We start from the raw sequence: 23642 nt of genomic DNA on the forward strand, positions 1-23642 counted from the left end.
ACTGACCCATTTGTGAGACCAACGTTTTATTAAAGGACCAAGCCCAGCGAAGGGTGTCCAGGTTTACTGTCACGATCTCTAGAAGAACTAGAGAAGAACGGTCTCCTGAAGAGGTCAGGGCCTTGTCCTCGCTGCCCAAACCAGCCGTGCCGCAGGGCCACAGGCGGTCCGGGGGGACACCGACACCCGGAAGCGGGAGGAGCCTGTGGAGCGGGGCCTCACGCCGGGCAGGACTGGTGCTGGCAGGAGCACGCTGTATGAGCAGAAACGGTGCTCACGGCGTCCTCGGATTTCTGGTCTAGCCTCTTCTGCCCTTCCAGACTGAGCGCGGAGTCTGTAAACGAGAAAAAAGAAGTCGGGGGTGGGGGGGGTGTTGTCCATTGAGGTACTTTTGTATGGTCAACCTTCAGGCTTCTTACAGTCGGTCACGGTGGCTGTGCTGTGCACTGGTACCCGTTGTGCACTCACCAGCTGGCACACAGTGGAAGCCCACGGAGACAGGAACAGTCCTGGTTGCTGAGCAGCCTTCTACGCAGTGTAGAACGGGCTCGGTGGAGAAGCATTTTGCTGCCGTCTTCTCAAATGCCATGGGCTTATCAATTTTGACAAATCTGCGCTGCAGCTTGCAAGCTATAAAACATGAATTCTCTTAAAGCACCTACATAATTTATATAAGTTTTTATAAATTACATTCTGGACTTAATCTGTAGAGTTAGCAGCAGCTAGTTCCAAAGGGTGAACCAACTTGAAAGTAATATGATTGAAGTGAGTCAGTTTTCTGTCAGTGGCTTAGGCTGTGAGAAAATCAGGCATATGGGGCACGGTCCCACGGACAGAGGCTTGCTTGCCAGGTAAGATTTAGGTAGGGTACACGTGTCAGAATCCAACAAGATACATGTGAAAACTTTGTCCAGCTGACACTCAACTTTACCCAAGCTGTGACAGCGCTTCATCTTGGGGCAGTAGTGGCTCCTAGACATGTGTATATCCACTTCTGTGCTCTGCCTAGCATCACACCTCCTTTGTCATGGCTGAGTAGCTTAGTAAAGCTTTTGTGATCCAGGCTTTCCTGAACCAGTCCCCCCAAGGAGCTTGATCCAGGAGTATAGAATATATTCCAAAAAGGCCACCACGTACCCAGAGTGTTGGGTTCCACATAAAGTGCTGTGGACCCTAACATTATCAAAATGTTCATGTTGGTTTTATATAGGAGCTGGATGGTAAGAATAATCATTTGTGGGCTGAAGGTTTCAGATTAAGTTCATCTTCAGACTAAGGAAATAAATCAGGTATTTCCCACCTCATACGCCCTCGAGTTTGATAGCCAGGGCCAGATTTTCGTATTTTTTATTTTTCTGAGAAACTAAAAGTCTGGAAATAGCAGAATGGAAATAAAGAATGAAACTATTAAGGGTGTCATAAAACGTCTTTTGTCCAGTCAAACTACTTGCTTTTTGTACTAATTTATCATCTTAGGGAGTTCTAAGTTTATAATTTTATCTGGAACACACAAACTTCAGGTAACTACGTAGTGCACAAGAAGTTGATATAATAATGCAATAAAAGCAGAACTTGCAGTGAACTACCAAACTTGGGAAGAACAGATTTTTCTTTTTTACTCTATGGCCACTAATTACAAAAACAGTAAAACATAAAATGATTGTGCTACAATTAATATAAATCATCTATTCATGTAACTAATTAATTAGTCAAAGGCAATGACATTAATGTATGTTAGTACCTCCAGCACAGGGGTCTTCTGAGATGATCCAGGACTGACCAAAGCTCACTGCATCTTTAGCTAAATATCCACTGGGCATTTGATATTCCCTTTCCTTCTCAGCGTCATATTTTCCACAGATACCACATGTTTTTCCAGCCATCCAGAAAGCAACCTGAATCTTTGTGGAAATAAAGAAAAGCTGCACTTAATTGTTTGTTTTTTTCTAAAAATAAACCTGCTGAAATTAATAATAATATAAAAAATACCTCAAGTCTGTGGCCATCATAATATATTTTATCTATGCCATAATCCGGAGCTGTTAGTGACAGGCCTTCCTTTTCACTGCTAATCAGCATGTTTGCATCTGCAACAAAAAGCAAAAAGGGATTTCTTTTAAAAGGAAGTCACTGGTTTAGGGTCCAACCTGAACCACTTGTTAAATTCCTGGGAACTTAATGCATGTCTAATGTATCGTGGAAGAGATGGGTGAAATGAGGAAGACCGTACTTCCCCTGCCCTAAAGCCCTGTGACAAGGGTGGCCACAGCCAGGCGACATCTAGATACTTGTTCTGTGGGTTTTGTGACCAGCACAAGGTACTGTTTATGACCCTGCATGGTTTGTCTTGTGCAAAGATGCACAGGATCAGCATCTTCTTTGCTCACCTTTCTGGCCACCCCTTATAAAAGCTAGCATGAAGGTATATTAAAATCACCTCATTGTTTCTCAAATTAGGGCAATCTTTAACTTGAGAAGGGTTTTCAGGATCGTGTCCTCTCCTTCTTCAAAACCTCATAAAAGATGAAGTGAAATATAAAGATGGGTCTCTTACCAGAATTAGATGTATATGGAATGTCTGTTGGGGCTTGAACACCATTAATCTTCAGCTGGATGAGTCCATTGGAAGCATACATGTCAATCTCACTTTAAGTAAAAGAAATGAATATAAACAAATGCTTCTCCTTTGCCCTACTCAGCTCACAATTTCTAGTCCTGATAGAACCAACACTGAAGGATGCTCATATCATTCTGGCATGAATCTCCTGCTACCTACTGGGAAGGAGATGGAGAAAGCCCAGGAAAGCATGCCAGGAATGCTCACAATACACTACTCATCTCTGAGTGTCTGCTTGTGGCCATAGTTCAGGCAGGCTACAGGGACCCTTGCTGTGGAACAGTGTAATTGCTGTTACATTCGCATTAATTGAAGGTGCTTTACATTTCAAAGGAAGATTGGATTCCCTACGGCAGTTCTCTTACAGCTTGAATAGTCTGTGCATTATAGTATTTTCTTCAGAGCAGTGTTTGATCTAATGAAGAAATATGAAGCTCAGGCATATCGAAAGCACATCCATAGGGTTGTATGAAACAATTGGGAATGATGCAGTGACAAGGATAGCACGAAAAATAGTCTATGAAAAAAGCATCCTTCATTCTTCCACAAAACAGGTGCAGAGAATACTAGTTTCTCTCTGTTTCTCCAACATTATGACACAGTTAGGCACACAATTTACAGAAATAAATAATTACTTGTAATGAAACCTTACAGATCAAAGCCTATTTATGTGCTTTGAAGAACACTCACTACAATGATTTTGGTATGCATAATCCCATGCAATTTACAGTATCAGATTATAAAGAACCTATGATAGCAGAGGTGATAGCTCCAAGATGAAACAAAGTGTGTCTTAAATTAATTTCAAATAGATTAGAACATTATGCACCAGCTAAGGGATGACCTAAGAGAGTGCCTCTAATATGGAATAAGTAATTTCCTTTTTAGGCATGTCCACTTCTCAACATCTCTGCTGACATGATTGTGGGTACTAATTAGTTCTAATTATTAGCTTAGTGTAGGAGGCCAGACTAAATGATTACAATAGTCCCTTTTGGATTTATAGTTTGTATGTCTACATAATTACGAAGAACTGAAATGAGATGTTTAAATGCTAGCAAATTAATGATGAATTTGGGGCAGTATAAACTTCAGGTTACTGGTCAACCTCAGATACATTTTAGAAGCACTTTTGAAAGGCAAAGTCCCAAATCCCAGTGGCACTCCTAGAAGTCCTTCAATTGACATTAGTAATTTTTGCATGAGTTTTAAGCTAGCACCAATCTACTCTGACAATCTGGTCTTCACATTTATAGCATATTCAGCTTGGCATCCATTTGTCATTAAGTCTGCAATTACTTACTGGCTGGCAAGCTTGACATTTATTGCTGTAAGGTCAGCAGACTCTTCAAGTCTTTTCATCATCACCAGGAATTTCAGTTCTGGACTACAGTCCTGCACCAAGACATGGTAGCAATTTGGAGGCATTGAATAGTTGAATTTAACACCATTGAAGGTTGTGATCACATTTTGGAAAACTGAACAGCGAGCTGAAAAGAAACCCCAAGCAGTCAAAAGCAAGCCTTTTATAATCATATAAGACAGTTACTCTATTTTAGAGCTGTAATTTAAATAATAATAATGAAAAAGACCCATTTTCTGGTTTTACCTATTCCCACATAAAAACAATTTGATTCTTTCAGAAGAAATACTGTATTTGCAGTAATGCAAAAGTAGAGCTTTGCTAGCCCCAGACAGCCAGGCAATCCACTCCCGATTCAAGCATTGTGTGAGATGAATTGTGCTCACAGCCGGTGCTGGTGGAACTCTCTTTGGGCTTTTGGCTTTTGTAACTTTGTTGTAGTCAAAAGAATTTCTCAAAACCATTCACATATCATTCTTCACTGAGAGGGTGAAGGTGGTGAGGCCCTGGCACAGGTTGCCCAGAGAAGCTGCGGCTGCCCCATCCCTGGAAGTGCTCAAGGCCTGGTTGGATGGTGCTTGGAGCAACCTGGTCTAGAGAAAGGTGTCCCTGCCTCTGGCAGGGGGTTTGAACTGGATGAGCTTTAAGGTCCTTTCCAACCCCAAACATTCTGTGATTCTATGACTAACACTAGAGGAAAATTACTAAAATGCTGCCACCTTTATTGAGTCCTAATGAGGATTAGAAGTAGTTAGAAGACGGGGAGGAAAAAAAAGCCACACTAGAGTAAACTTCTCCCTTTTTCACTGTAATGGTATTTTGCTGGAAATCCTACCATCTCTGATAGGAAATTATTTTACATCAATTTTGATTAGTATGGATTTAATTAATCTACAGTTTTGGTGTTTATCAAAGAAATATGCATAGGCATGACATTAGCCCGCTGATTTCAAGCAAAATGCGACTCCTTATCCCAGGATTACATAAAGCTTTTCCCTAAAGTAAGTATAATGTGATTAGCTCTTAATACAGCATTAATGAAACAATAATTCCTTCAAAATCAAGTGCAGGAGCATCTGTACTATCAGCACTAATCGAGCAGAGCATCCCAAATCTGGGGTCATTTAGATGTCTCTCTCACAGATTTTGTAATGCTTATTCCTCACAAACAATCTCTGCAGTGAAGATGACATGAATGCATTTGGGAATGGATGCATTGGAATCACTGTTAGGCAGGCAACTGAATATTTAATCTTACTAGTACGAATTTCCTTTCCTTTACATCTTTGCAGCCTCACAGATTTTCATACAGATTTGCTTATTTCTATCTGAAGTCCAACTCATTTTTCAAGTGAATGTAAAATAATTTCAAGTTATGTCAAAGTATAAATCATGTTTACAAAATGTGCAAAGTCAGTCAATGCTTGTGCAGATAGTTAATTGCTGACCTTTAAGGTTTTCAGTGATTAAAAGTGTTGCTTGGATAAAGACATTCTGGTCAGGGGATGGTACTGTTGCAGTCGGTGTACCTGGACTTGAAGGGAATGGCAGGGGAAGCCTGATGGCTCTGTCATAAATTGTGAGCTGAAAATCAGTTAGAGAACAAACATCAATGTAAATGCAAAATACGGTGTAGAGATAAGATAGCATTTTCCTATAATGGTCAAAGAGAACTGTACTGACTGAGATCTAAATTAGAATCTAGATTTAGGTGAGAGCTAAAATTAAATCCTCTGTGTACAACATGAAACAAACAAACAGCAGTTTGACACATACGTAATCTATAGAATAGCAGTGCTATAAATTACATTTGATATTCACTATTTTGTTGCTTTCTGTGGAGTTGTACATCACATTTGCTCACAGTCTGAACAGTTTCTTCACCTGAGATGCACATCCTCTCCTTGCCTATACACTGAGGGCTGCTATTTGGCCATCATGCTTCTCTGCAGCCTGGTCTTAATATCTTTTCCAGGACATAGGAAAACCTATCATCTTCCTAAAGATTTGGGGAGGGGTGGTCTTTTTAATAAGTTATTGTTAACATGCTGTCAGTCATGATGGTTGTTTTGTAACCTGTTTCTTATTTCATGTGTTTGCATGCTACAAGAGAAAGGGGAATATATTGTAAGATATTTTCACAATGGAACCAACTGTGTGAATGTAATATCCTTGTGATGGCACATCTTTATAGCTTAATAAATTGAAAAAAACCCAAACAAACAGTGAATTAAAGAAACTGTTAACCTTTGATTTCATAAGAACTGGATGCCCCGGGAAAGAAGACAGCAGAAATACTTACCTCAGGTAGCTTGAGGATCACACTGCAGGTTCTGGGAGATGTCAGAGCCATAACCAAGGTTGCCTGGTGAGAGGGACCATACTGTTGCCTTTGGGAGTACCCGAGCACATATGCAGCTTCTGGAAGAAATGAGTAGAACCTGGAAAAGGAAATAAAGTGATTAAAATGATCTGTCTTTGAAAAAAATTGGTTATTATTTGTTCAGACTAAAATACCCCCGTAAAGCAGTGGTAACTTTAGCAAGGATCCTTTGCCTACTAAGATTGTCAATGAGTTTACAGAGGGATCTCTATAATCGGGTTCCTTTACGCACATGGGCTCAAATAGAGAAATACAGAAAATATTCCTTCAAGAAAAGGCATAGTCTCAGAGTTGAAAAAAAGCCGAGTTCTGTGGCTTTGCTCCAGGATAGTCAGTTGGATGGTTTAATAAAGGCAGATAATAGCACTTCAGGTAATTCAATCTAATATAAAAAATTACCCCCTTCGGTAGACATTTGTTAACACAATTGCCTGCATATCTTTAACGGGAAAGCTTGTCTTGCATACATATTTAGATAGCTGAGTTGTTGCATCTGTCCATATTTTGGCAGCAATATGAAAAAAGACCAGGCTTTAATATGGATCTATATATTATTGTGGGAAAATGCATGTGTGAGTACAATGAATGAATGAATACAATAGCTAAATGTATATGGATAGACAGAAGTGAATCCAGCAGTTACAGCTTCCTTACACTGCGTGTCACATAATACTTGCTATTTAGTGGGCAGTAAACCTTACGGGAAGTATTTGTATCACCTTCTTCAGAAGCTGAGATAAGGTGCCTACATTAGGAAATTGCTCTTCCTGTACAGTCAGTAAGAGACAGACTCGTTCAGAGAACCAAGGTTAGGCTTCTGCTTTGAGCCTCCATTAATTAGGAAGCATCAGGAGAGCAATTTCCTAATTCAGGCACTTTAAGAGTCTACAATAGATTAGGTGAACCCCATCATCCCCTTTGTTTCATGTGGTTTTCTGTAAGCAGAAATGCATGTGCTTTGAGAAAATGAATACACAGAAAGAACAGACTTATATCGTACTGATTAAGGGGAATTTTCCCAGAACTGAATCTGTAATTATCCAGAGCATTGACATTATTTCAAAAATTGAAGTAAAATCTTACCATCTTGCTGTTGTTCGGACTGTTGAAGGTACTTTAGGCCACTCCAGCTTCATCTGCATAGCTGGGTAAGTAGCAAATTGTCCTGTTGCAATATGAGTAGCAATCCAGTAGTCCTGGCAATCTTTACCCCATTTAAGAAAACCCTAATAGAGGGGAATATATATGTACTAGTATAAAAGATAGGAAGATCATTCTATTTCTTTTACATTTGAGCTGATCGTTATTTTAAACTTACCAATACTTTATGGGCATTTATTACTGAAGCATCAGCACAGACTTTCCATCTGTTTGATACTGTGATGCTTGAAACGAACATCTGTACCCTCCATCTCCCGCGTTGTGTGTCAGTGTACAGTACAAGCTGTAATCCCGTTGGCTGCTTGTTTCTGTGAATGGCACGAAGGACTGCAGCCAGTACTGGTGGCTTACTATCTCCCAAGAATTTAGGCTTACGTCAATAGAGAGAAAGTAGAGAACAAAGACATAAACAAGGCATTAAAATTACTATATTAAAACCACAGACAAAAAAGTATTTATAAAGGAAAACTTTCATTCAGAAAGTCATTTTATATGAAGTATGGGACAGCATCATAGATCATCACTTGATCTATTCAGTTCATATGTAGTTTTGCCAGAGTCTTTCAAGGGAGAGCTGTCATGATCTGTGTAAGTAAAGCAGTAATGTTGGGAACAGTTCAGGAAAATAGTAATGTGGTGAAAAGATGGACAAGAGTGGTGAATTCAAGTTACACGGAAATGGGACAGAGAGACGGAAGAGGAAAAGGTAGATCTGTTTGCTTTTATTCTGCAGGCTACTTGCACCAACAGCTGTGAGCTGCTGGTGCAGAAGGGGTGCATCTGCAAAGTAATGTTTACTATTTTGTAGACATGTAGGTCCCTGTCTGAAACGTGTGAAAATTTTGTTTGATGAAATGTGCTGCAGATTCCATCTGTTCTTACAATAGTTCTTAAAGAAGGACTAGGTACCATTAACTTTGTGTTGTGCGGTCATTCCTGAATAAACACCTGGATTGCTCTAAAGTTGGAGCCTTACTGCAAAATCAGGGTCTTTTCAAAAGCCTTCTACAGTCCTAGTAGCATGCACAAGAGTGCTTGGCAGTGAAAACCTAAAAGAGTGGCAAAGGCAATTCCTGAAATTTTACAGAGAGATATGCAAAAAAAAAAAGTACACCTGAAAACAGCTTGTGATCAAGCAGGTCAGCTCATCTGATGTGTTCTTATTGTTATAGAGAATTGCTGGCTAACACAGATTTCAACATAATCCAGTTTTATTAGAAAATGCAGCCTGTATTGGATGAATATTAAAAAACATTCCATGACTATCCAATGTGCTCATCTTTACAAAATAGGAAACAATTTAATTTCTATATATTATCTAATATGCTAAATCATCATATTTTCCCTACTCTGCTATAAACATAGGATAACTGTAAATCCAAAGTAAATATTTTTGTTGTTGTTGTTGTAGGCTAAGACACTCACCTGAGCTCTAAAGATGCTTTCATCACTAGCTGAAGAAGAGGAGCCCATGCTGTTGTTCAGGGCTTCCCTTCCTGGCTCCTACAAAAACAGGGAATCACCTTGAAGCAAGTTGCTTACCATTAGAGGTTGTTGCGGAATTAATTTATTGTACTTTTATTCTCAGAGAAGTAAGTTCTAATAGCAGGAAAGCTAGTGAGAGCAGTTGTAGGCCCTGCTCACAGTATAAACAGTGACTGTACCTGGTCATCTGCTGGTTTGAACCAAAACTGGTAAATAGGTAGACTTGCCTGTGAAAATAGATAGAATGTAAGAACTATGTAAAAGAAGATGAAGAGCTAACTTTTGACAAATGTATTAAAAAGTCCAGTATTGAGTATAGGAGGATAAAAAAAAAAGCAAAACAAATTCTTTTTTAAAAAAATATTTTAAGCTGAAACCTCCTGAAATGTGAAACGTGTGAATTGAAATGCTGCAGAGAACCAGACAGGTTAAAAAGGGGGAAAAGCTCTGATAGGTGGCTACCGCATCCATCCTGCAGCAAGCAGCCACCCTCAATAGTCTGGTCTGGTTTTCTTTCTTTGGTCCATGTCTATGGGCACAATTTCCTGATGTAGAAAACATTTACCACAAGAAATATAACAAGGTCCAGCCTGTGTGAATTACCTGTTGGTTGGAATATTTACTGTCCCCACTGCAGTGCCTGTCTCCAGAGCTGCCTTCTCTGCTGCTGCTGCTACAGCTTTTACTGCTAGCCGACCTGTCACTGCTGCTGCTGCTTCTCCTGCCGCTGCTGCTTCTGCTGCTGCTCTTGCTGCTGTTGCCACGCTTCTTCCTAGATTGCCTTGTTTCATCTTTCTTGTGTTCATTTCCAGGCTCTTTACCATCAGCAGAGGAAGCAGTGGAAGAAGAGAATGAACTGGAGAGGGGCGGTTCACTGGGGTCTGCCCAGAGGTGTCTATTTGCAGCTTCTTCAGTTCTGTGAACCCGTTTCCTATGGCGCCGTGTTTTATTTGAGACCTCCAAAAACAGTTCAAAGCATTATGTATTTATAGCTTGTTCTGTAACATTTCTCTGGGTGTCAGACAAGCTGCTTACCACAGGCTTTCAAAGAAATACAATTTCCTGGCCCTGCACACTGAAGAAGGTGCACCAGAACTCAGCCAACCCCATTCCTCCAAGCTAAAATCCTTGCTTTCCCAGGCCATTCCTCCACACTGGAAACCCTTGTCTTCTTTTATAGGAAAATATTTCCCCCTCCCATGCTCAGAACCTCTTACCTTGAACACATTTTCAATGCCTAGAATCTTCTTTAGTTTAGCCTGAATATCCTTGTATAGGGTTGTCTCATCCTCTTCCTTAGAACCTGAGCTTGCGACATCAATTATTTTGGAAGCTGCTTTGGATCCTGCCTGAATCTCCAGCTGAATTTTCTCAATATCAGCATCTGTGTGAACTAAATAAAGTAAAGATACTTACATCCCAGGGTTGTGCTGCTTGAGCAGCATTCACAGAGGTTGACAGAAAAGTTTCTTGTGGCTGTACCTGGCTTCAAAATTATTTTGGCTTCAAATTCTCCAAGCAGTTTGTGCAGATGGGTAGTTCTTAAGAAAGCAGAATTTTGTGACTTTAGGCTGAGACAAGCAGAACATCCCAAACTCTCAAATTTTCTACAGAGGGTGCGTGCGTAAAATCTTCCTCCTACACTGGGGTGATGTGCCTCTTCTGAGCCTTGCTGGTATCCTTTGGATATCACATTAGGAATATTGCTTTGCTGCATCAAACAAAATATGGCAAATAAAGATATTTTCCACAAAAAAAAAAAGTTATGCTCCTAAAATATTTCCTCCTATTAATGAAGAGAATGATGACATACTGTGATACTGTACAAACTGGAACACAAGAGGTTCCACTTAAACTTGAGAAGAAACTTCTTCTCAGTGAGGGTGACAGAACACTGGAACAGGCTGCCCAGGGAGGTTGTGGAATCTCCTTCTTTGGAGACATTCAAAACCCGCTGGACATGTTCCTGTGTAACCTTATCTAGGTGTTCCTGCTCCGGCAGATGGAAATGATCTTTTGGGTCTTTCTCTAACATACTGTGATACTGTGACAATCCTGCTTACGTAAGGAAGCAGTGCTTGAAATTGGAGATCCAAGCACTGGAAGCAGTGGGGCTCCTCCAGAGTGCTCTGTGGAAGAGGGCAGATCTCCTGCCTAGCCTTTCCCAGGCATTGTTTCACAAACACACTTCCCCATGAGGTTCTGAGGGCTCTCTGGAGGGGCTATCTCTCTGCATCAGTTTTGGGCAGCTAGTCCTCCTGGGTTTCCCATGGCAGCCTCAGAAGCTGAACAACACATAAGAGAATGGGTTTCTGCAACCCACTGCAGGGATTACCTCTGGATTTGGGAAGAAAAATGTATATTCTGCTCAAGAGCCATCTTTTCCACATTGCTCTGGCTCAGAGAAAAAGGGATATTGTACAAAGGTTATGAATTTCACTCACCCTCCCCATGACTGTAAAGAAATATGAAGACACACTGTCAAAGCAACCCTACCTGCATGATATGATGATAGTGAGCAGAATATGAATGATCATGTCCTGAACCCACTGGGACTTGTTAGGCTTGGTATGCGATATGCCAGGCACCTGCTGAATCTCTGTTTCTGTGTTTGTGATCTGGTTAAACAGCTGCTATGTTGGTGGTGCCCAACCCCTCTGAGGAGCTGTGTATTCTCTACCTCTCTGCAACACAGATGGTGAGAGGTCTCCTTACCTTCCAGCTGCTAGGTCTTGGAGACCTTTCTGGTGGCTGAAATGGCTGGTTGGAGATACTTGGTAGTTCTCCTTCAGGAAGAATCTGGGATTTCTTTTCAGAATCTTCTTCCATATTCCTTGAAATAGCATAAACTTCACTCCTGTGGACATAATAAATGGCACACAAGTAACATCATCTGATTTTGCTTACCTGACTTTGCTGGTGCAAAAAAAAGACAATACTAAGCTTTCTGTGGTTGCCAAGGTGCGGGCAGACGCTAACAAGGAGCTGTATGTTCATGGTTTTATAATTCACAATCAGTAACACATAACAAGCAAAATGCCACAAGCTGTGTACCTCACAGCTGCGAGCTCAACCTTCTGACGGCAGGGAAGGGTTTCAATCTTCAGATTATTCTCTTTCATATTGATCCTGGCATCAAATTTCACCGTAGTGTTGGCACTGAACTCTGCGTGAAATTCAAGACCACTCTGAAAGTATTGTGTATTAATCCCCATCATCGCAATCATATGAAAATATGTCCTGAAGGAGTGGAAACAAAACCATGCATAATTACAGATTAATATGCACATATTTTACTTTGAAATGCAAAATTGCATTTTCATGCTGTTCTCTTTATTGTAAGAGCCACCACTGATGGATGAAGAGATGTACCATAACAGAATAAGAAAAAGCTGAAGTGCCACTGGAAGAAGTGAAGGGATTTATCTGATGAACAAAGCTAGCAGACCCTCTTCCCACTTTGTCACTGATATATGGCCTGTGGACAAGTTAATGCCAGAATCTTCTAGCTTCAGATTGTGCCTGTTTTACCATTATTATAACTGTTATTATTATCATTATCAGCACTGCTGTTTTTGCTTTTTCAGATGAAGAAATACTTCCCTTTTCCTCTGGAGTTCCGCCCAGCTTGTGCCAGGTGGTGATGTGATTCTATGTCGAACATGTAAAAATCTGTTCATACATAAGCAAATGTATCTATCTTCACCACTTACTATCTTCAGTCATAGGACAGGTACAGATGTGAGCATTTTTTAGCAATGGCAGAACACAACAGCATCCTGTGGGTTATAGTGGATACTGCTGCGTTCGCAGGGTTGTGAAGCATCAGGTGATTGTGCTGCTTTCTCACGACTTCACTGCTCTGGATTAGCACAGCCATCCCAAATCTGGGACAAGCAGGACTCATATATGACAACATATATAGATCACATGTCTATTTCAAATATAAACGTAAATGTAAGTAAATAGAAATAAAAACATAAACATTAATATTAATGTTTTTGTGCATATGTGAAACTATATGTAATTTTTACTTTGGCTTGATGTCAGCATGAATATCCATGTTGGCTTCCAACAGCTGTGAAGGTCTGAAGTCGTCAGATAATTGTGGTGATATATGTATATCCACTGCAAAAGACAGGAGTTATATGAACAGAGAAAGAGTAAATGCTGGAGATACAATGTTTTCAATAAGCATAGTAGTTAACACATGAGAGCAGTGTTTTTACATTTTTAAATGCTTTACATGATTATTTAAGGATTGCTACTCCAAACCAGAGTTATACAAATATGTTTCAGGTGAAATATGCTAATTACATGTCAAACCCTTCGGAGGTAGCTAAACACTAATGTTTCCACATTACAAGAGTATTTTTCAAGATTATAGAGGGATTCAATTTCAGCAGAGGGATTGGACCCGCAATTATTGTGGGGAGACTGCTCAGCTGGGTGCCCCAAGCTCACCATTGGCCACAGCCTGGGCCAGCATGGCACCACACAGACTGAGCTCCAGCGGGACACCGACCACCGTGGGGACAATGTGCCGCAGCTCGCCTACCATCACCGGCAGGGTCCATCGGGCTGAAATGCCTCGCTGGACCTCTTCCACCACTTTTTTCACCACCACCTGCCAGTTTGATGATCCAGTTAGACTCTGAAAACAGAGAAATGGGTTGGGTTAGAAAGTAAGAAGAGACAGGGAAGGGAAATTATTGAGCATTGCAGACAGAAAAGACAACATCCTTGTCAGTACCGTCATGGTCTGCTCAATGGCATTTTTATCAATGTCAATGAATGCGATCTCTTGGCCCAGTATCTTGATGTAAGCAGACACCAAAGGGTTCTCGGGAGGCAGTTCTTTCCATCCCAGAAGCTGTGGTATTAAGGAGAGATGGGGAGAAAAGGAAGAAGCAGATGATGTCATTTAATACAGTAATGTATTAGTGAAGAGTAAATCCCATCTGAAGGATGCTAACCATGGTTCCTTTGCCAAAAAAACTATTAGACAACTACAGGTCTGACCCAATGTGGCCTTTCTTAGGTTGCAGATCTGACATCAGTGGGAGTTTCCCTATGTAAGGTTGAAGTAAGGACTTGGTAATTTCTGCTGCTGTAAGTAGTGGGTGACACCCAAGAACTCATGAACAAAAATCCTGTTCAATAGTAATTTTAAAGAAGAAGAGCAAGCACTAACTGGATTTTAACATATGTTTTAAAACAGATGAATTTTGGCTACCAGCACTGTCATCATCTTTTGTACTGTACATTAAGGGCTGACACATGTTGACTGAAAAGATGGCATCTCTTGACAGCATAAGTACAGTGTAAGTGTATCTATCCATGACCAAACAGAATGACAGACTCCTTTCTCACTGAAACATCAAAGGGATGGCTTGGTGTGTGGGGTGTGATGCAACTCTGGTGCTGGCAGGAATTCTATGTTGCAAACAGGTCAGAAGGGAGCACAGAGACATACTGTTTTACCAAGTTCCTTCAGCGTCTTGTGCGTATCATACTCAGCAAAAGGAATATTCTGATTGCTGATAAACTTGGTTAGGCTTTGTGACCGGAGAGCCACCTGCAGGAAACAAAGTCAGGTGTCACAGACCAAGTACAAGAGAGTGGAGGAAAACCTTTGTACCTAATATTACACTCACAGAGGCTGCTCTAAATACATACTTCAGGAAGCCATTGCACTTATAAGGCTGCGTCTACCTGGCAGATGACTGCAGGCTCTGCCTGCAGGTACTGAGGATGTGCTGAGCCAGCTTTGAGTTAGTCAGCAGGGATAATTTTAGGGCAGCACAAGAGCTCAAGGCTGCAAAGCTTGCTCAAGAAGCTGTGTAAATACCTGCCTGTTGTCACACGGAGCTTCGTGCCTCCCTGGCTGCACTTCTGGCTGAAATTTTATTTCAGATGCTATTTCCCTGTACTTATGCAAAATACCGCAAATGCCACGTGACTGTAGGTTGGCAGATGAGTGTTCTGCTGCATAAGCTGTCCTCTGCTTTCTTAGATTTTCATGCCTATACTGAATGTGTTCATTGGTGAGTGTATGTGTCAAGAAGGCCAAATAAAAGAAACTTAAGTAAAATCATAATCATTATCTAAATTTTCTTTCACATCTGCCCTCACAGCCAGAGATGGAATTAAACACTACATTACAGTCCAAATGGCTTAACAAATAATACTATCTGTGGCTGGCTTTCACCTAGCTGGCTGTTTTAATGTAATACTTACCTCAATAATATCCGTTGCAGTATTTGCATAATATCCTCTTACTTTTGTGATTATATCAGATGGAAATATGCTGTTGGGACTGTTCATGAGATAGACCCTCCAAATGGCACCAGCCTGATATTTAGCTATGACAGGAATAAAAAGCAGCAGAGATTGTCGTTAGGGTTTCTGAGGTGTCTGGTGCACATAGGCCACCTCAGGTACATGCTGTAGTAGATCACAAGGAGTACATCAAGAATTCAGTCCCACAGGTCCTCTAGTTTGCAACCTCAAAAGCAGAACTTTGTTCTAGGGCAGAGTCAACTCAACCACAATGACTGAAGAAGGAGGCCTAAATCCATGTGCAGGCACCCCTTTCCGCAGCAGACTCCCAGAGAGTAGTAGAACACCCTCAGGGGATTTTTATGTTAGGAGGCTCTGGTGCTTTTTCTATCCCAAGAGTACACTAAGATCACAGATTGTGATTAGATTTTAGGTAAAAATCATGGACCACAGTAAGAGGCATTTGGCTGTGTAAGCTGAAGCAGTGAACAAGGCACCTGGTACTCACAGGAATAATCACCAACATGAATGACCTTGCTGTAGCGATAGCTCAGCCTGTCAAGTCTGGGACTCAGTAGTTTGATGGCAATGTTGCAAGAAGCAGATCTGAGTAATAAAGAGTTAAGATCGTATGAAGTTAGTTGACTGGGACCAAATTCTTAGAAAACTGCAAGAAGAGAATCACCATTTGCTACTAAAAAATGCATTTCTTCCTCTACTTACAGATGATAGAGCTGTGGGATCCTTCCTGCTGCCAAAGCCTTCATGTGCGAATATGTGAAACTGGCTACTTGTAAACTGGGCTCCGTCAGCAGCGAGCTGGCCATTGCTGTTACAGTTGGAAGAGCAGGCTTAGTTTCAAAGAGGACAATACAAGCCACCATTCGGACATTAGGAGCAAGTGTGTTGTCCATAAAGACCTGGAGAGTGATCTCCCTTACCTAGAGGAGGAAAGTACAGCCTGTGAGTACGTTATAACTTCTCATTGATGAATGGTTCCTGAACTGTGCCTGTGTGACCTGCGGTGAGTGGAGAACTAAATCCTAGAAGTTAGAGCATGGGACATATCACAGAAAATGAAGATATTGCTGGGTGCACAGTGAACGGGGCTGGAAGAAACAACAATTAGTAGTGGGCCTGGTATTACAGCGACTAAAGCAACCTCTTTCCCGGAATGTCAGCAAGGATGCCAGGAAACTGAAGTGTGGGCAGCTGAGAAATCTGTCCAGAGTTGCTAACATAACCTGATGGCTTTGTTATTCCTGAATCACTAAGTCAATGCAAATCATACCCTAGAAGATATTCACTTAAGTGATAATTTCAGTTACTTTTGCTGGAGCTTTTCTGGAAATTTTCCTCAAGGCCAATATGGCATCAGCATGAATTCTGTTTGGTAATGAAGCCGCAGCCTGGGAAAATGTTGGCAAAAACTTCAGGATGCGTTTGATACTGGCCGGCTCTCCTGCATTGCCGATGGCTTTCAGGGCCAGTGCCATGTCTTTGGCATCACCTTTGCTGGTGGCTTCTGTAGCAAGGTCGTGGAGTGGCTGCAAACAGAGCAGACTGTGTTAATCTTTCTGGTTAATGAACTTGTAATAACACATATTATTGTAATATGGTAATATATGCATTGCCATAGCAATCAAAACTACTACAACTGATACAAAGCCCGGAATAAGTTTTTCTCCCAGTAAAAATCTCATTATCATCATTGTCAGGATGCCAAATGCAGAACATACAAGCAAACCTGGTTTTCTCCTCAGTGTTGTAATCGACTTTAAATTTTGCCTGAGCCTGTGCATGGGAGACAATCCTAGGTGGATGCCTGCACCAAAGAGTCTGTTCCCAGCTCAAGAGCAGACCCAAACTGCTGCTGGGTTCAGTAGTTCCCTGGGCCACCTCAATGGGCCATGCTAGACTGCAGCCCGCAGGGTCTACGCAGTTGCAGGATTACACTTGTGTATTTTTCACTTCCTATAGTGATAGCAAGTTTACTTAAACAGCTTTACTGCTCTGAGCAGACGAATTACCCTTCTGGTGGCTTGGCCTGGCTTTGTTCCACTCTTTCGGGAGATTTCAACACACCAAACACCAACAGGCCATTTCAGTGCTGCGGTCCTGAGTAGGGAGCCAGAGCACCATAGTCAGAGGACAATGTCCTGAATATTTCTGACAGTGATATGCAATTATGTAGCAGGGCCTCTTTGGAAGCCCTAACCTATGACATAGCTAGAGCTTTGCTTATATTCACACTGCCTTTTAAATGGATTTTTTAAGTACGCTCTGCCTAATATGAAAGTAGAGGGAAGAATCATGACTACTTTGCTTAACTCCAGAATTTGTCATACCTAAACTCAGTTTCAGGTAGTCTTTAATATCCATTGTCCCCACAGGCTTTTAGCACTTACATTTGAAATTCTGAACTGTTAAGACCAGATCTTTTCAAAGGCACCAGCTTGGGGTTTCATTTTGTCTTTGCAATTTTGCAGGCAGTCACAACTAAGAGTGAGGCGAGTTACCTGACTGTAAACAGCGAGTTTCCTAATTGCCAGCATAGTGAGAGCTAAATTAGAGTCATTTTAAGAATTTCTTCACCCTTTGTGAATAAGAAATGAGAGTCACCTACCTGAAGAAGTTCATCTGGACAAACTGATGTTTGAGCACAGTATTTATTTACCATGCTACCATATCCCAGGTAAACAATTACTCGATGCATTGGTAATTTCCGAATTTGGGGACAGGTCAGAAAAGTCTGCAGGAGAAAGAAGTAGTAGTCTTTAATATCTCTAGTAATTAGAGTGGTATTTGGTGAAAATTGCATTTGAGAAATTGTCATGGTTTAAGCCCAGCTGGTAACTCAGAACCACACCATCAAAATGACTGGAGAATAGATAGAATTTCTTCGGATTTTTCCTAAACATTTTCAGAAGTTAAATCAAACTTTAGTCATTTAGGTGCAATAAAAGTAAATGGACTCACTCCAGTTATACTGTATGTATTCAGATTTTGGTTACATGGAGTGATTTTCTTGACTGTGAGGGTGGTGAGGCACTGGCACAGGTCGCCCAAAGAGCTGGTAAATGCTCCATCCCTGGCAGTGTTCAAGGCCAGGCTGGACAGGGCCTTGGGCGACATGGTCTAGTGTGAGGCATCCCTGCCCATGGCAGGGGGTTGGAGCTGGATGATCCCAAGGTCTTTTCCAGCCTTAAAAATTGTCTGATTCTGTGAGTTGGTCTATTAAATATATATATATTTCTCAATAGCAACTTCATTAGGATTTTAGGGTTTTAATGTCAAATATCAAAGCCATTAAAAATTTTGGCAACAAGTGTTTGGAAACATTTTCTACAGCATTCCCCATTTTTGTTACTACCTTGCATTTTACAAATGGAGAAGGAAATATGTTGCATCTTTCACTTATAATCCTGTGAATTCACCTTTAAAAAGGAGTAAGAGGGAAATAGGAAGAGTGATGTGTACTCACTGAGGCAATTTCTAGGGTTTGCTTGTTGATTGAAACAAAATGGAAGGCAAGAGGGAGTGTAACAGCTGCTTCCCAGATGTTCAGCTTCTCATCATGGATTTTTTGCTTCAGGAATCTGAATGTGTCAGTAGCTCCAGCAGCACAGGTGGCGCTCAGGAACCAGTGCCTGCCACAGAGAGGAGGATTCATTATCTCCATTGCCCAGTGTGCCTCTGACTGGAAATCCTGGCTGAAGGCAATACAGTTACCTGTACGGAAGGTTGCTGCCAAACAGCGTCCACAAAGACTCAATTTGATCAAAGGTCACTATACGAAAAAGCTGGATCATTTGTAAGAATTTGGCTGAAGCTTCTGTAGTGGCTCCTTCCTCATTATTCTGGACTAATTGTCGCAGTGTTTCTGTTAACTATGGGAAAAACAGACAGTTGGAAGGTTCCATGTCTAAAATAATGATGTGCTGACCTGTTAGCCTTAGAAATAATGAAAGAGTATGAAAAGTAAGCCTCTAATACCTGTAAATCTGGATTTTTAATCCTTATTAGAGGAATTGGCATCTGGAGTAGCTCTTCTGAGAAATGATAATGAAGACTCCCCTGGTTTTGCAGCTGAATTTTTGGTGCACTGAGAGGAGTCCTTTTAATGCTGACCAAAGACAGTTCTTGTCTTCAAGGGAAAAAAAGGAAATTCATCAGTAGCCTTTAACCACGTTGTGTGCATGGAGGACATGTACAGCAGTTGTAGCAGACTGAGGGGCGCACAGCAGGACCATTGCATTGACCACAAATGGATTGTGGACTTCTCTGTTTATGCATTGTTCAGGATTATCAGTCATAGGACTGGTGAGAGCTTTTGTTAAGAGTTTGTCAGGGTCTCTGGGAGGTTGGGTAAATGTTTCAGGTGGCCCAGCAAACCCCCCAAACAGTAGGCCATGGGACCTGGCTCAGCATTCCAAGGGATGTATGGTGCCTTGGCTTTTTGCAGCCTATAGGCCAGATGCTTGTTAACTCACAACAGTAAATATGTTTTAGGCATCTCCTGGTTCTGACAATCACAGCCAACATAAAGACACGCACAGTGCTTACCTTGCCTCCATAGCTGTTGCCCCATTGCGTTCATTGAAGGGAGAGATCTGGTACACCTGCTGAGACGCAGCAGACGTCAACGATGTCCCACTGTCGTCATACTTCATCATGTAGGTGAACATCACCGTGCCCTTCATGTTTCTGATTTTCTAGAATTGCAAAGAGACACACTCAGAAATACAAGTAGGCAGTAGTTAACTATCACTGAGTTAACTATTCACACATCACAAATGAGTCAAACTCCCTACTAGCATGCACCATGATGCATGAGTGTTTAGCAGTGGCTTATGCCCAAGCATGGCAGCAGAGCTGTGTAATGCTCGTACCAGGGGGCAGGTGGGGCAGGGGCGGATATATGACATTCCTATGTTCTTCACTGCTTTCTCCTGGCAGTCTGTCAGGTCCTTGCTTTTGTAAATGATGGCACGGTTATTCTTGCTGTCATCGTGGATAATGTATCTGGTTCGGCAGATGCCTTCAATCCCAGCCTGTGAGTATTGATTAAACACAATGAACTTTCAACTTGAAACAGCAGTAAATAGGTTAAAGAAAATTGCCTGGGAGGTGTATGTACAGGCAAGTTACCATTTAACAGTAAAATGAGAATCAACGTAAAATTACAATGGAAAAAAACAAACCTCCTGTAGTTCGTACACATTTTGTGACTTTTTGATGGTTATCTGCACCATGTTCAGAATCCCTCTCACTAGGTTAGTGCACAGGATGGGACAGTCCTCAGGAGCAAAAATACTTCCAACCCTTCCTTCAGTGTATTCAAACTTAAAGGCTTGGCTGAAGCATGCAGCAAGGGTCTCTGAGAGCCTTGAAGATGGGGTGAAGGAGTCTGTGGGCCAGAAGCCATTGTATTCCTCCAGCTTCGGTGACTGAATCTGTAAACAAGGTTAGGAAAACTTTTATCCTGTTCACTATCAGTTCGAAACAGGGCAATAATAACAGGGAAACTGGACATTTCCAGTCCATAGCCAGGCACAAGCCACTTGTCCAGTACCACAGGAAATGTTTTTCTCCTCAGACTCCTGTACCAGCCCTAGGAAGTTTCCTTGAAAACACAGTTTCCATGAAGGATCTCTGCCAGAAAGATAGGATTATGCAAACAGCATTCAGCACTTCAGCAAGTCTGGTGGAGCTTGCTGGGTGAGTGAACCACCAGCTGCCAGCAGTCTGTACAGAAAGGATACTCACCCATTTTCCCCACATGTCCAGTAGATCTCCCTTCAGCCTGCAAGGCAGCCAAGCCACTGCTCAAACTGCTTACTTAAACATGTGGGGACTATTTTGGTTGCTGCTTTAGGTCTGGCACATCCCAGAGCTCCAGAGCTGTGGCACAGTGGATGAAGAAGCAGAGTTGACCGCAGATCTCACATGGGAGATGGGCCAGTGGGAGCTGAGTCTCTTTCTTTGGATGCAGCTGTCATCATTTTAAGCTTACCAAGTTGTAAAAGCTTGCACACAAGTCCTTGACTGCTACCTAGTGGGAAACACATGCCTGCATGCACATACATATCTAGTCACATACACACACATCACCCACCCTTGCACATAAAAGTACATGTTCCTGAATAGAGGGAAATGGTGTAGGTTTAGTGCTGTGGTTTATTCTAGGCATTTATAGTCAGTGCTGCAAGGGTGGCTTGCCTCTTGACACCTTTCTCAAATTAAATCCTACTCAAGACTATTGTCTGCAATTGCTAAAGTTATAGCAACTCTAGCAAGGTACATGGAGCCTGCAGTTGCAGCAGTGTGTAAAGTTTGATAACAGGTATTCCTTCAAGCTGTTTCAGTAATATATGCAAGGAGTACAGATTGAGTAAACTCCAAGGATGAACGCTAAGGGCACCTCTTACAGCTTTCTCCCCATGTGGTGTCTTTTGGAACCCTTTTTCTGTTGCCTTTCATTCTATGCCAGTATTTTAAACTGTTTGGTTTAATCTTTTTGATAACAGTGCTTCCAGATCTGATATCATTATGCCAGACACAAGCATTACCATTATAATCCTTCACATTTGAATTAATGCCTATGTGAAGAATATCAAAAGGAAGATAATGGAGACAGATGGGACTTCCTCATGTGATACTGAATTCCAGCACTGAGCTTTTCTCAGGCTATAGACCAGGTTGAAAAACATGGATATTTCAAGCATGAATTCTTGTTTTCATACTCAAGCTTCATATTGCCTTAATGAAACTATATTGATATATATATTGTATATTAAGGACATTTCTTCAAAGCAGCTGCCTGCTGTAGTTCTGCACAGAGATGAACCTAAGGCAGCTTTTGTCAAGGAAAAGTGCGAATGGCTGCAGAGCTGGAGCAGCTCTGCCCCCCCGCCAGAAGTGGGGCTGCAAGGAAGCCTGTGGTACTGTCTGTAGGTCACTACCAGTAACCAAAAGCAGTTTGGCTGTTCCTGTAGACACTCCAGTGATGCCCTCGGCTCTCCCCCAGCATGACTCGTGGGTATGGGTACAAAGCTCAGTGCCCATGCCCACACCTCTCGTTGTGCTGGGGATATCATACCTGCCTGGGCAAAGCTGCTTTATCTGACATTCTGCTTATGGGGTCATCTAGGCACTGGGCAGGGCCCTAAGCTTTCATGTGAGCTCTGCATACTTTGTTGTTTATTTTACCAGCCCAGAGGTAAGAACCACCACCTGATGCAGGCGGGTGGGTGAGTTCCCACATCCATGGTGGTTTACCTGGAGAAGGTGGTCACTGTGAGACACATGGCTGATCTCCACCTTGCAGGTCAGCTTCACTCCAGCCATTGCCATGCCTCTGTTGGGCAGCCCATGCAGGATGAAGCTCTCATAGCTATACAGGTAAGTCTTGCCAGTATGAAAAATGGGCTCTATTTGAAAACAGAAGATATAACAGAAACATCTCCTTTGCTATGGCTGTTGTGATGTAAGTTGCAAGAACCATCCCAGCAAAAAAGGGTGAGGCTGCTACTGCCAAAAAATAGATGAGAACAGTGGGCAAGGCATGGCCGCAGGGGAGGGCAGAGTGGGAGCTGCTCACCGGTGGTGGGAGTGCACTTACCAAGGTCCTGCTTCTGGGCCCCTGTGTGGAAGGAAAGAGAAGGATGCATGAGAAAAAAAACCCATCTCTGTGGATCCTTTAATTTATGATTCATTTACTCAGTATGCTAATGGTTGGCAAACAACCAGTAACGGGCTCCCGAGGTGCCCCCCACACCCCAGAGACACGAAGCCCATGGCAGCCTCACTCACTAGCTGCTCCTTGCTTGGCTTTTCTCCTGCTGTTAATCTTAGGCACAGAAATCTAATAGGTTGTAGCAGAGTCATAAAAGGGCCTCAGCAAATTGAGCTGTAAATATCTCTAAAAGGCCCCGAGGAGATGCAGTTTGCTCAGGATTGCAGTGGCCATCATCAGTGCTGGGAAAGCTTCAACTTACCCACAAGGGTGAGCACCAGGGCCAGGATGAGTCCCTTCATGCTAAAAGCAACTGAAGACTGCAGAAGAAAATGTGTGGCTTTTATAGAAGAATTATTAACAGGCACAGTGAATTTTGTCGAGTTATCAACTTTTTATCAACCACTCGAGCCCTTTGAGGGAGAGGGGGTCGGGGACAAGGTGCCAGCTGTTTTTATGAGCCAAAACCATCACAGGCACTTTTGTTCTTACTTCACCAACTGAATTCACTGAAAGTACCTTTAGAAACAAGTGCTTGAAAGTATTAAGGTATGGTTAAAGTCAAAATATTTATCATGCAAGAAAAACTACTGATTATCCTTATTCACTGGAA

General features: G+C 41.9%; 1 protein-coding gene across 1 annotated transcript; it reads right to left on the reverse strand.

Annotated features, from left to right (window-relative positions):
* Positions 1–9: 9 nt before the first annotated feature.
* Positions 10–23346, reverse strand: LOC133207876 (vitellogenin-2-like). The gene is made up of 35 exons (XM_061345216.1): positions 23292–23346; positions 22916–22936; positions 22573–22724; positions 20496–20747; positions 20184–20345; positions 19858–20006; positions 19288–19438; positions 19024–19181; positions 18776–18941; positions 17918–18043; positions 16620–16838; positions 16015–16232; positions 15800–15897; positions 15250–15374; positions 14486–14587; positions 13763–13882; positions 13474–13663; positions 13044–13137; positions 12064–12249; positions 11725–11866; positions 10492–10720; positions 10227–10402; positions 9613–9966; positions 9189–9236; positions 8950–9027; positions 7682–7894; positions 7447–7589; positions 6283–6421; positions 5429–5564; positions 3921–4107; positions 2555–2646; positions 1990–2087; positions 1742–1901; positions 469–630; positions 10–334 (listed from the first exon to the last, which is right to left on the reverse strand). Exons 1-35 carry the CDS (start codon positions 23329–23331, stop codon positions 219–221), a joined length of 5202 nt encoding a protein of 1733 aa, XP_061201200.1. The 5' UTR covers positions 23332–23346; the 3' UTR covers positions 10–218.
* Between the last annotated feature and the right edge of the window lie 296 nt (positions 23347–23642).

Source organism: Neopsephotus bourkii, unplaced genomic scaffold, assembly GCF_033783945.1.
Source record: "Neopsephotus bourkii isolate Nb327-2 ecotype Australia unplaced genomic scaffold, CSIRO-AGI_Nbou_v1 NB_234, whole genome shotgun sequence".
Classification (NCBI taxonomy): Eukaryota; Metazoa; Chordata; class Aves; order Psittaciformes; family Psittacidae; genus Neopsephotus; species Neopsephotus bourkii.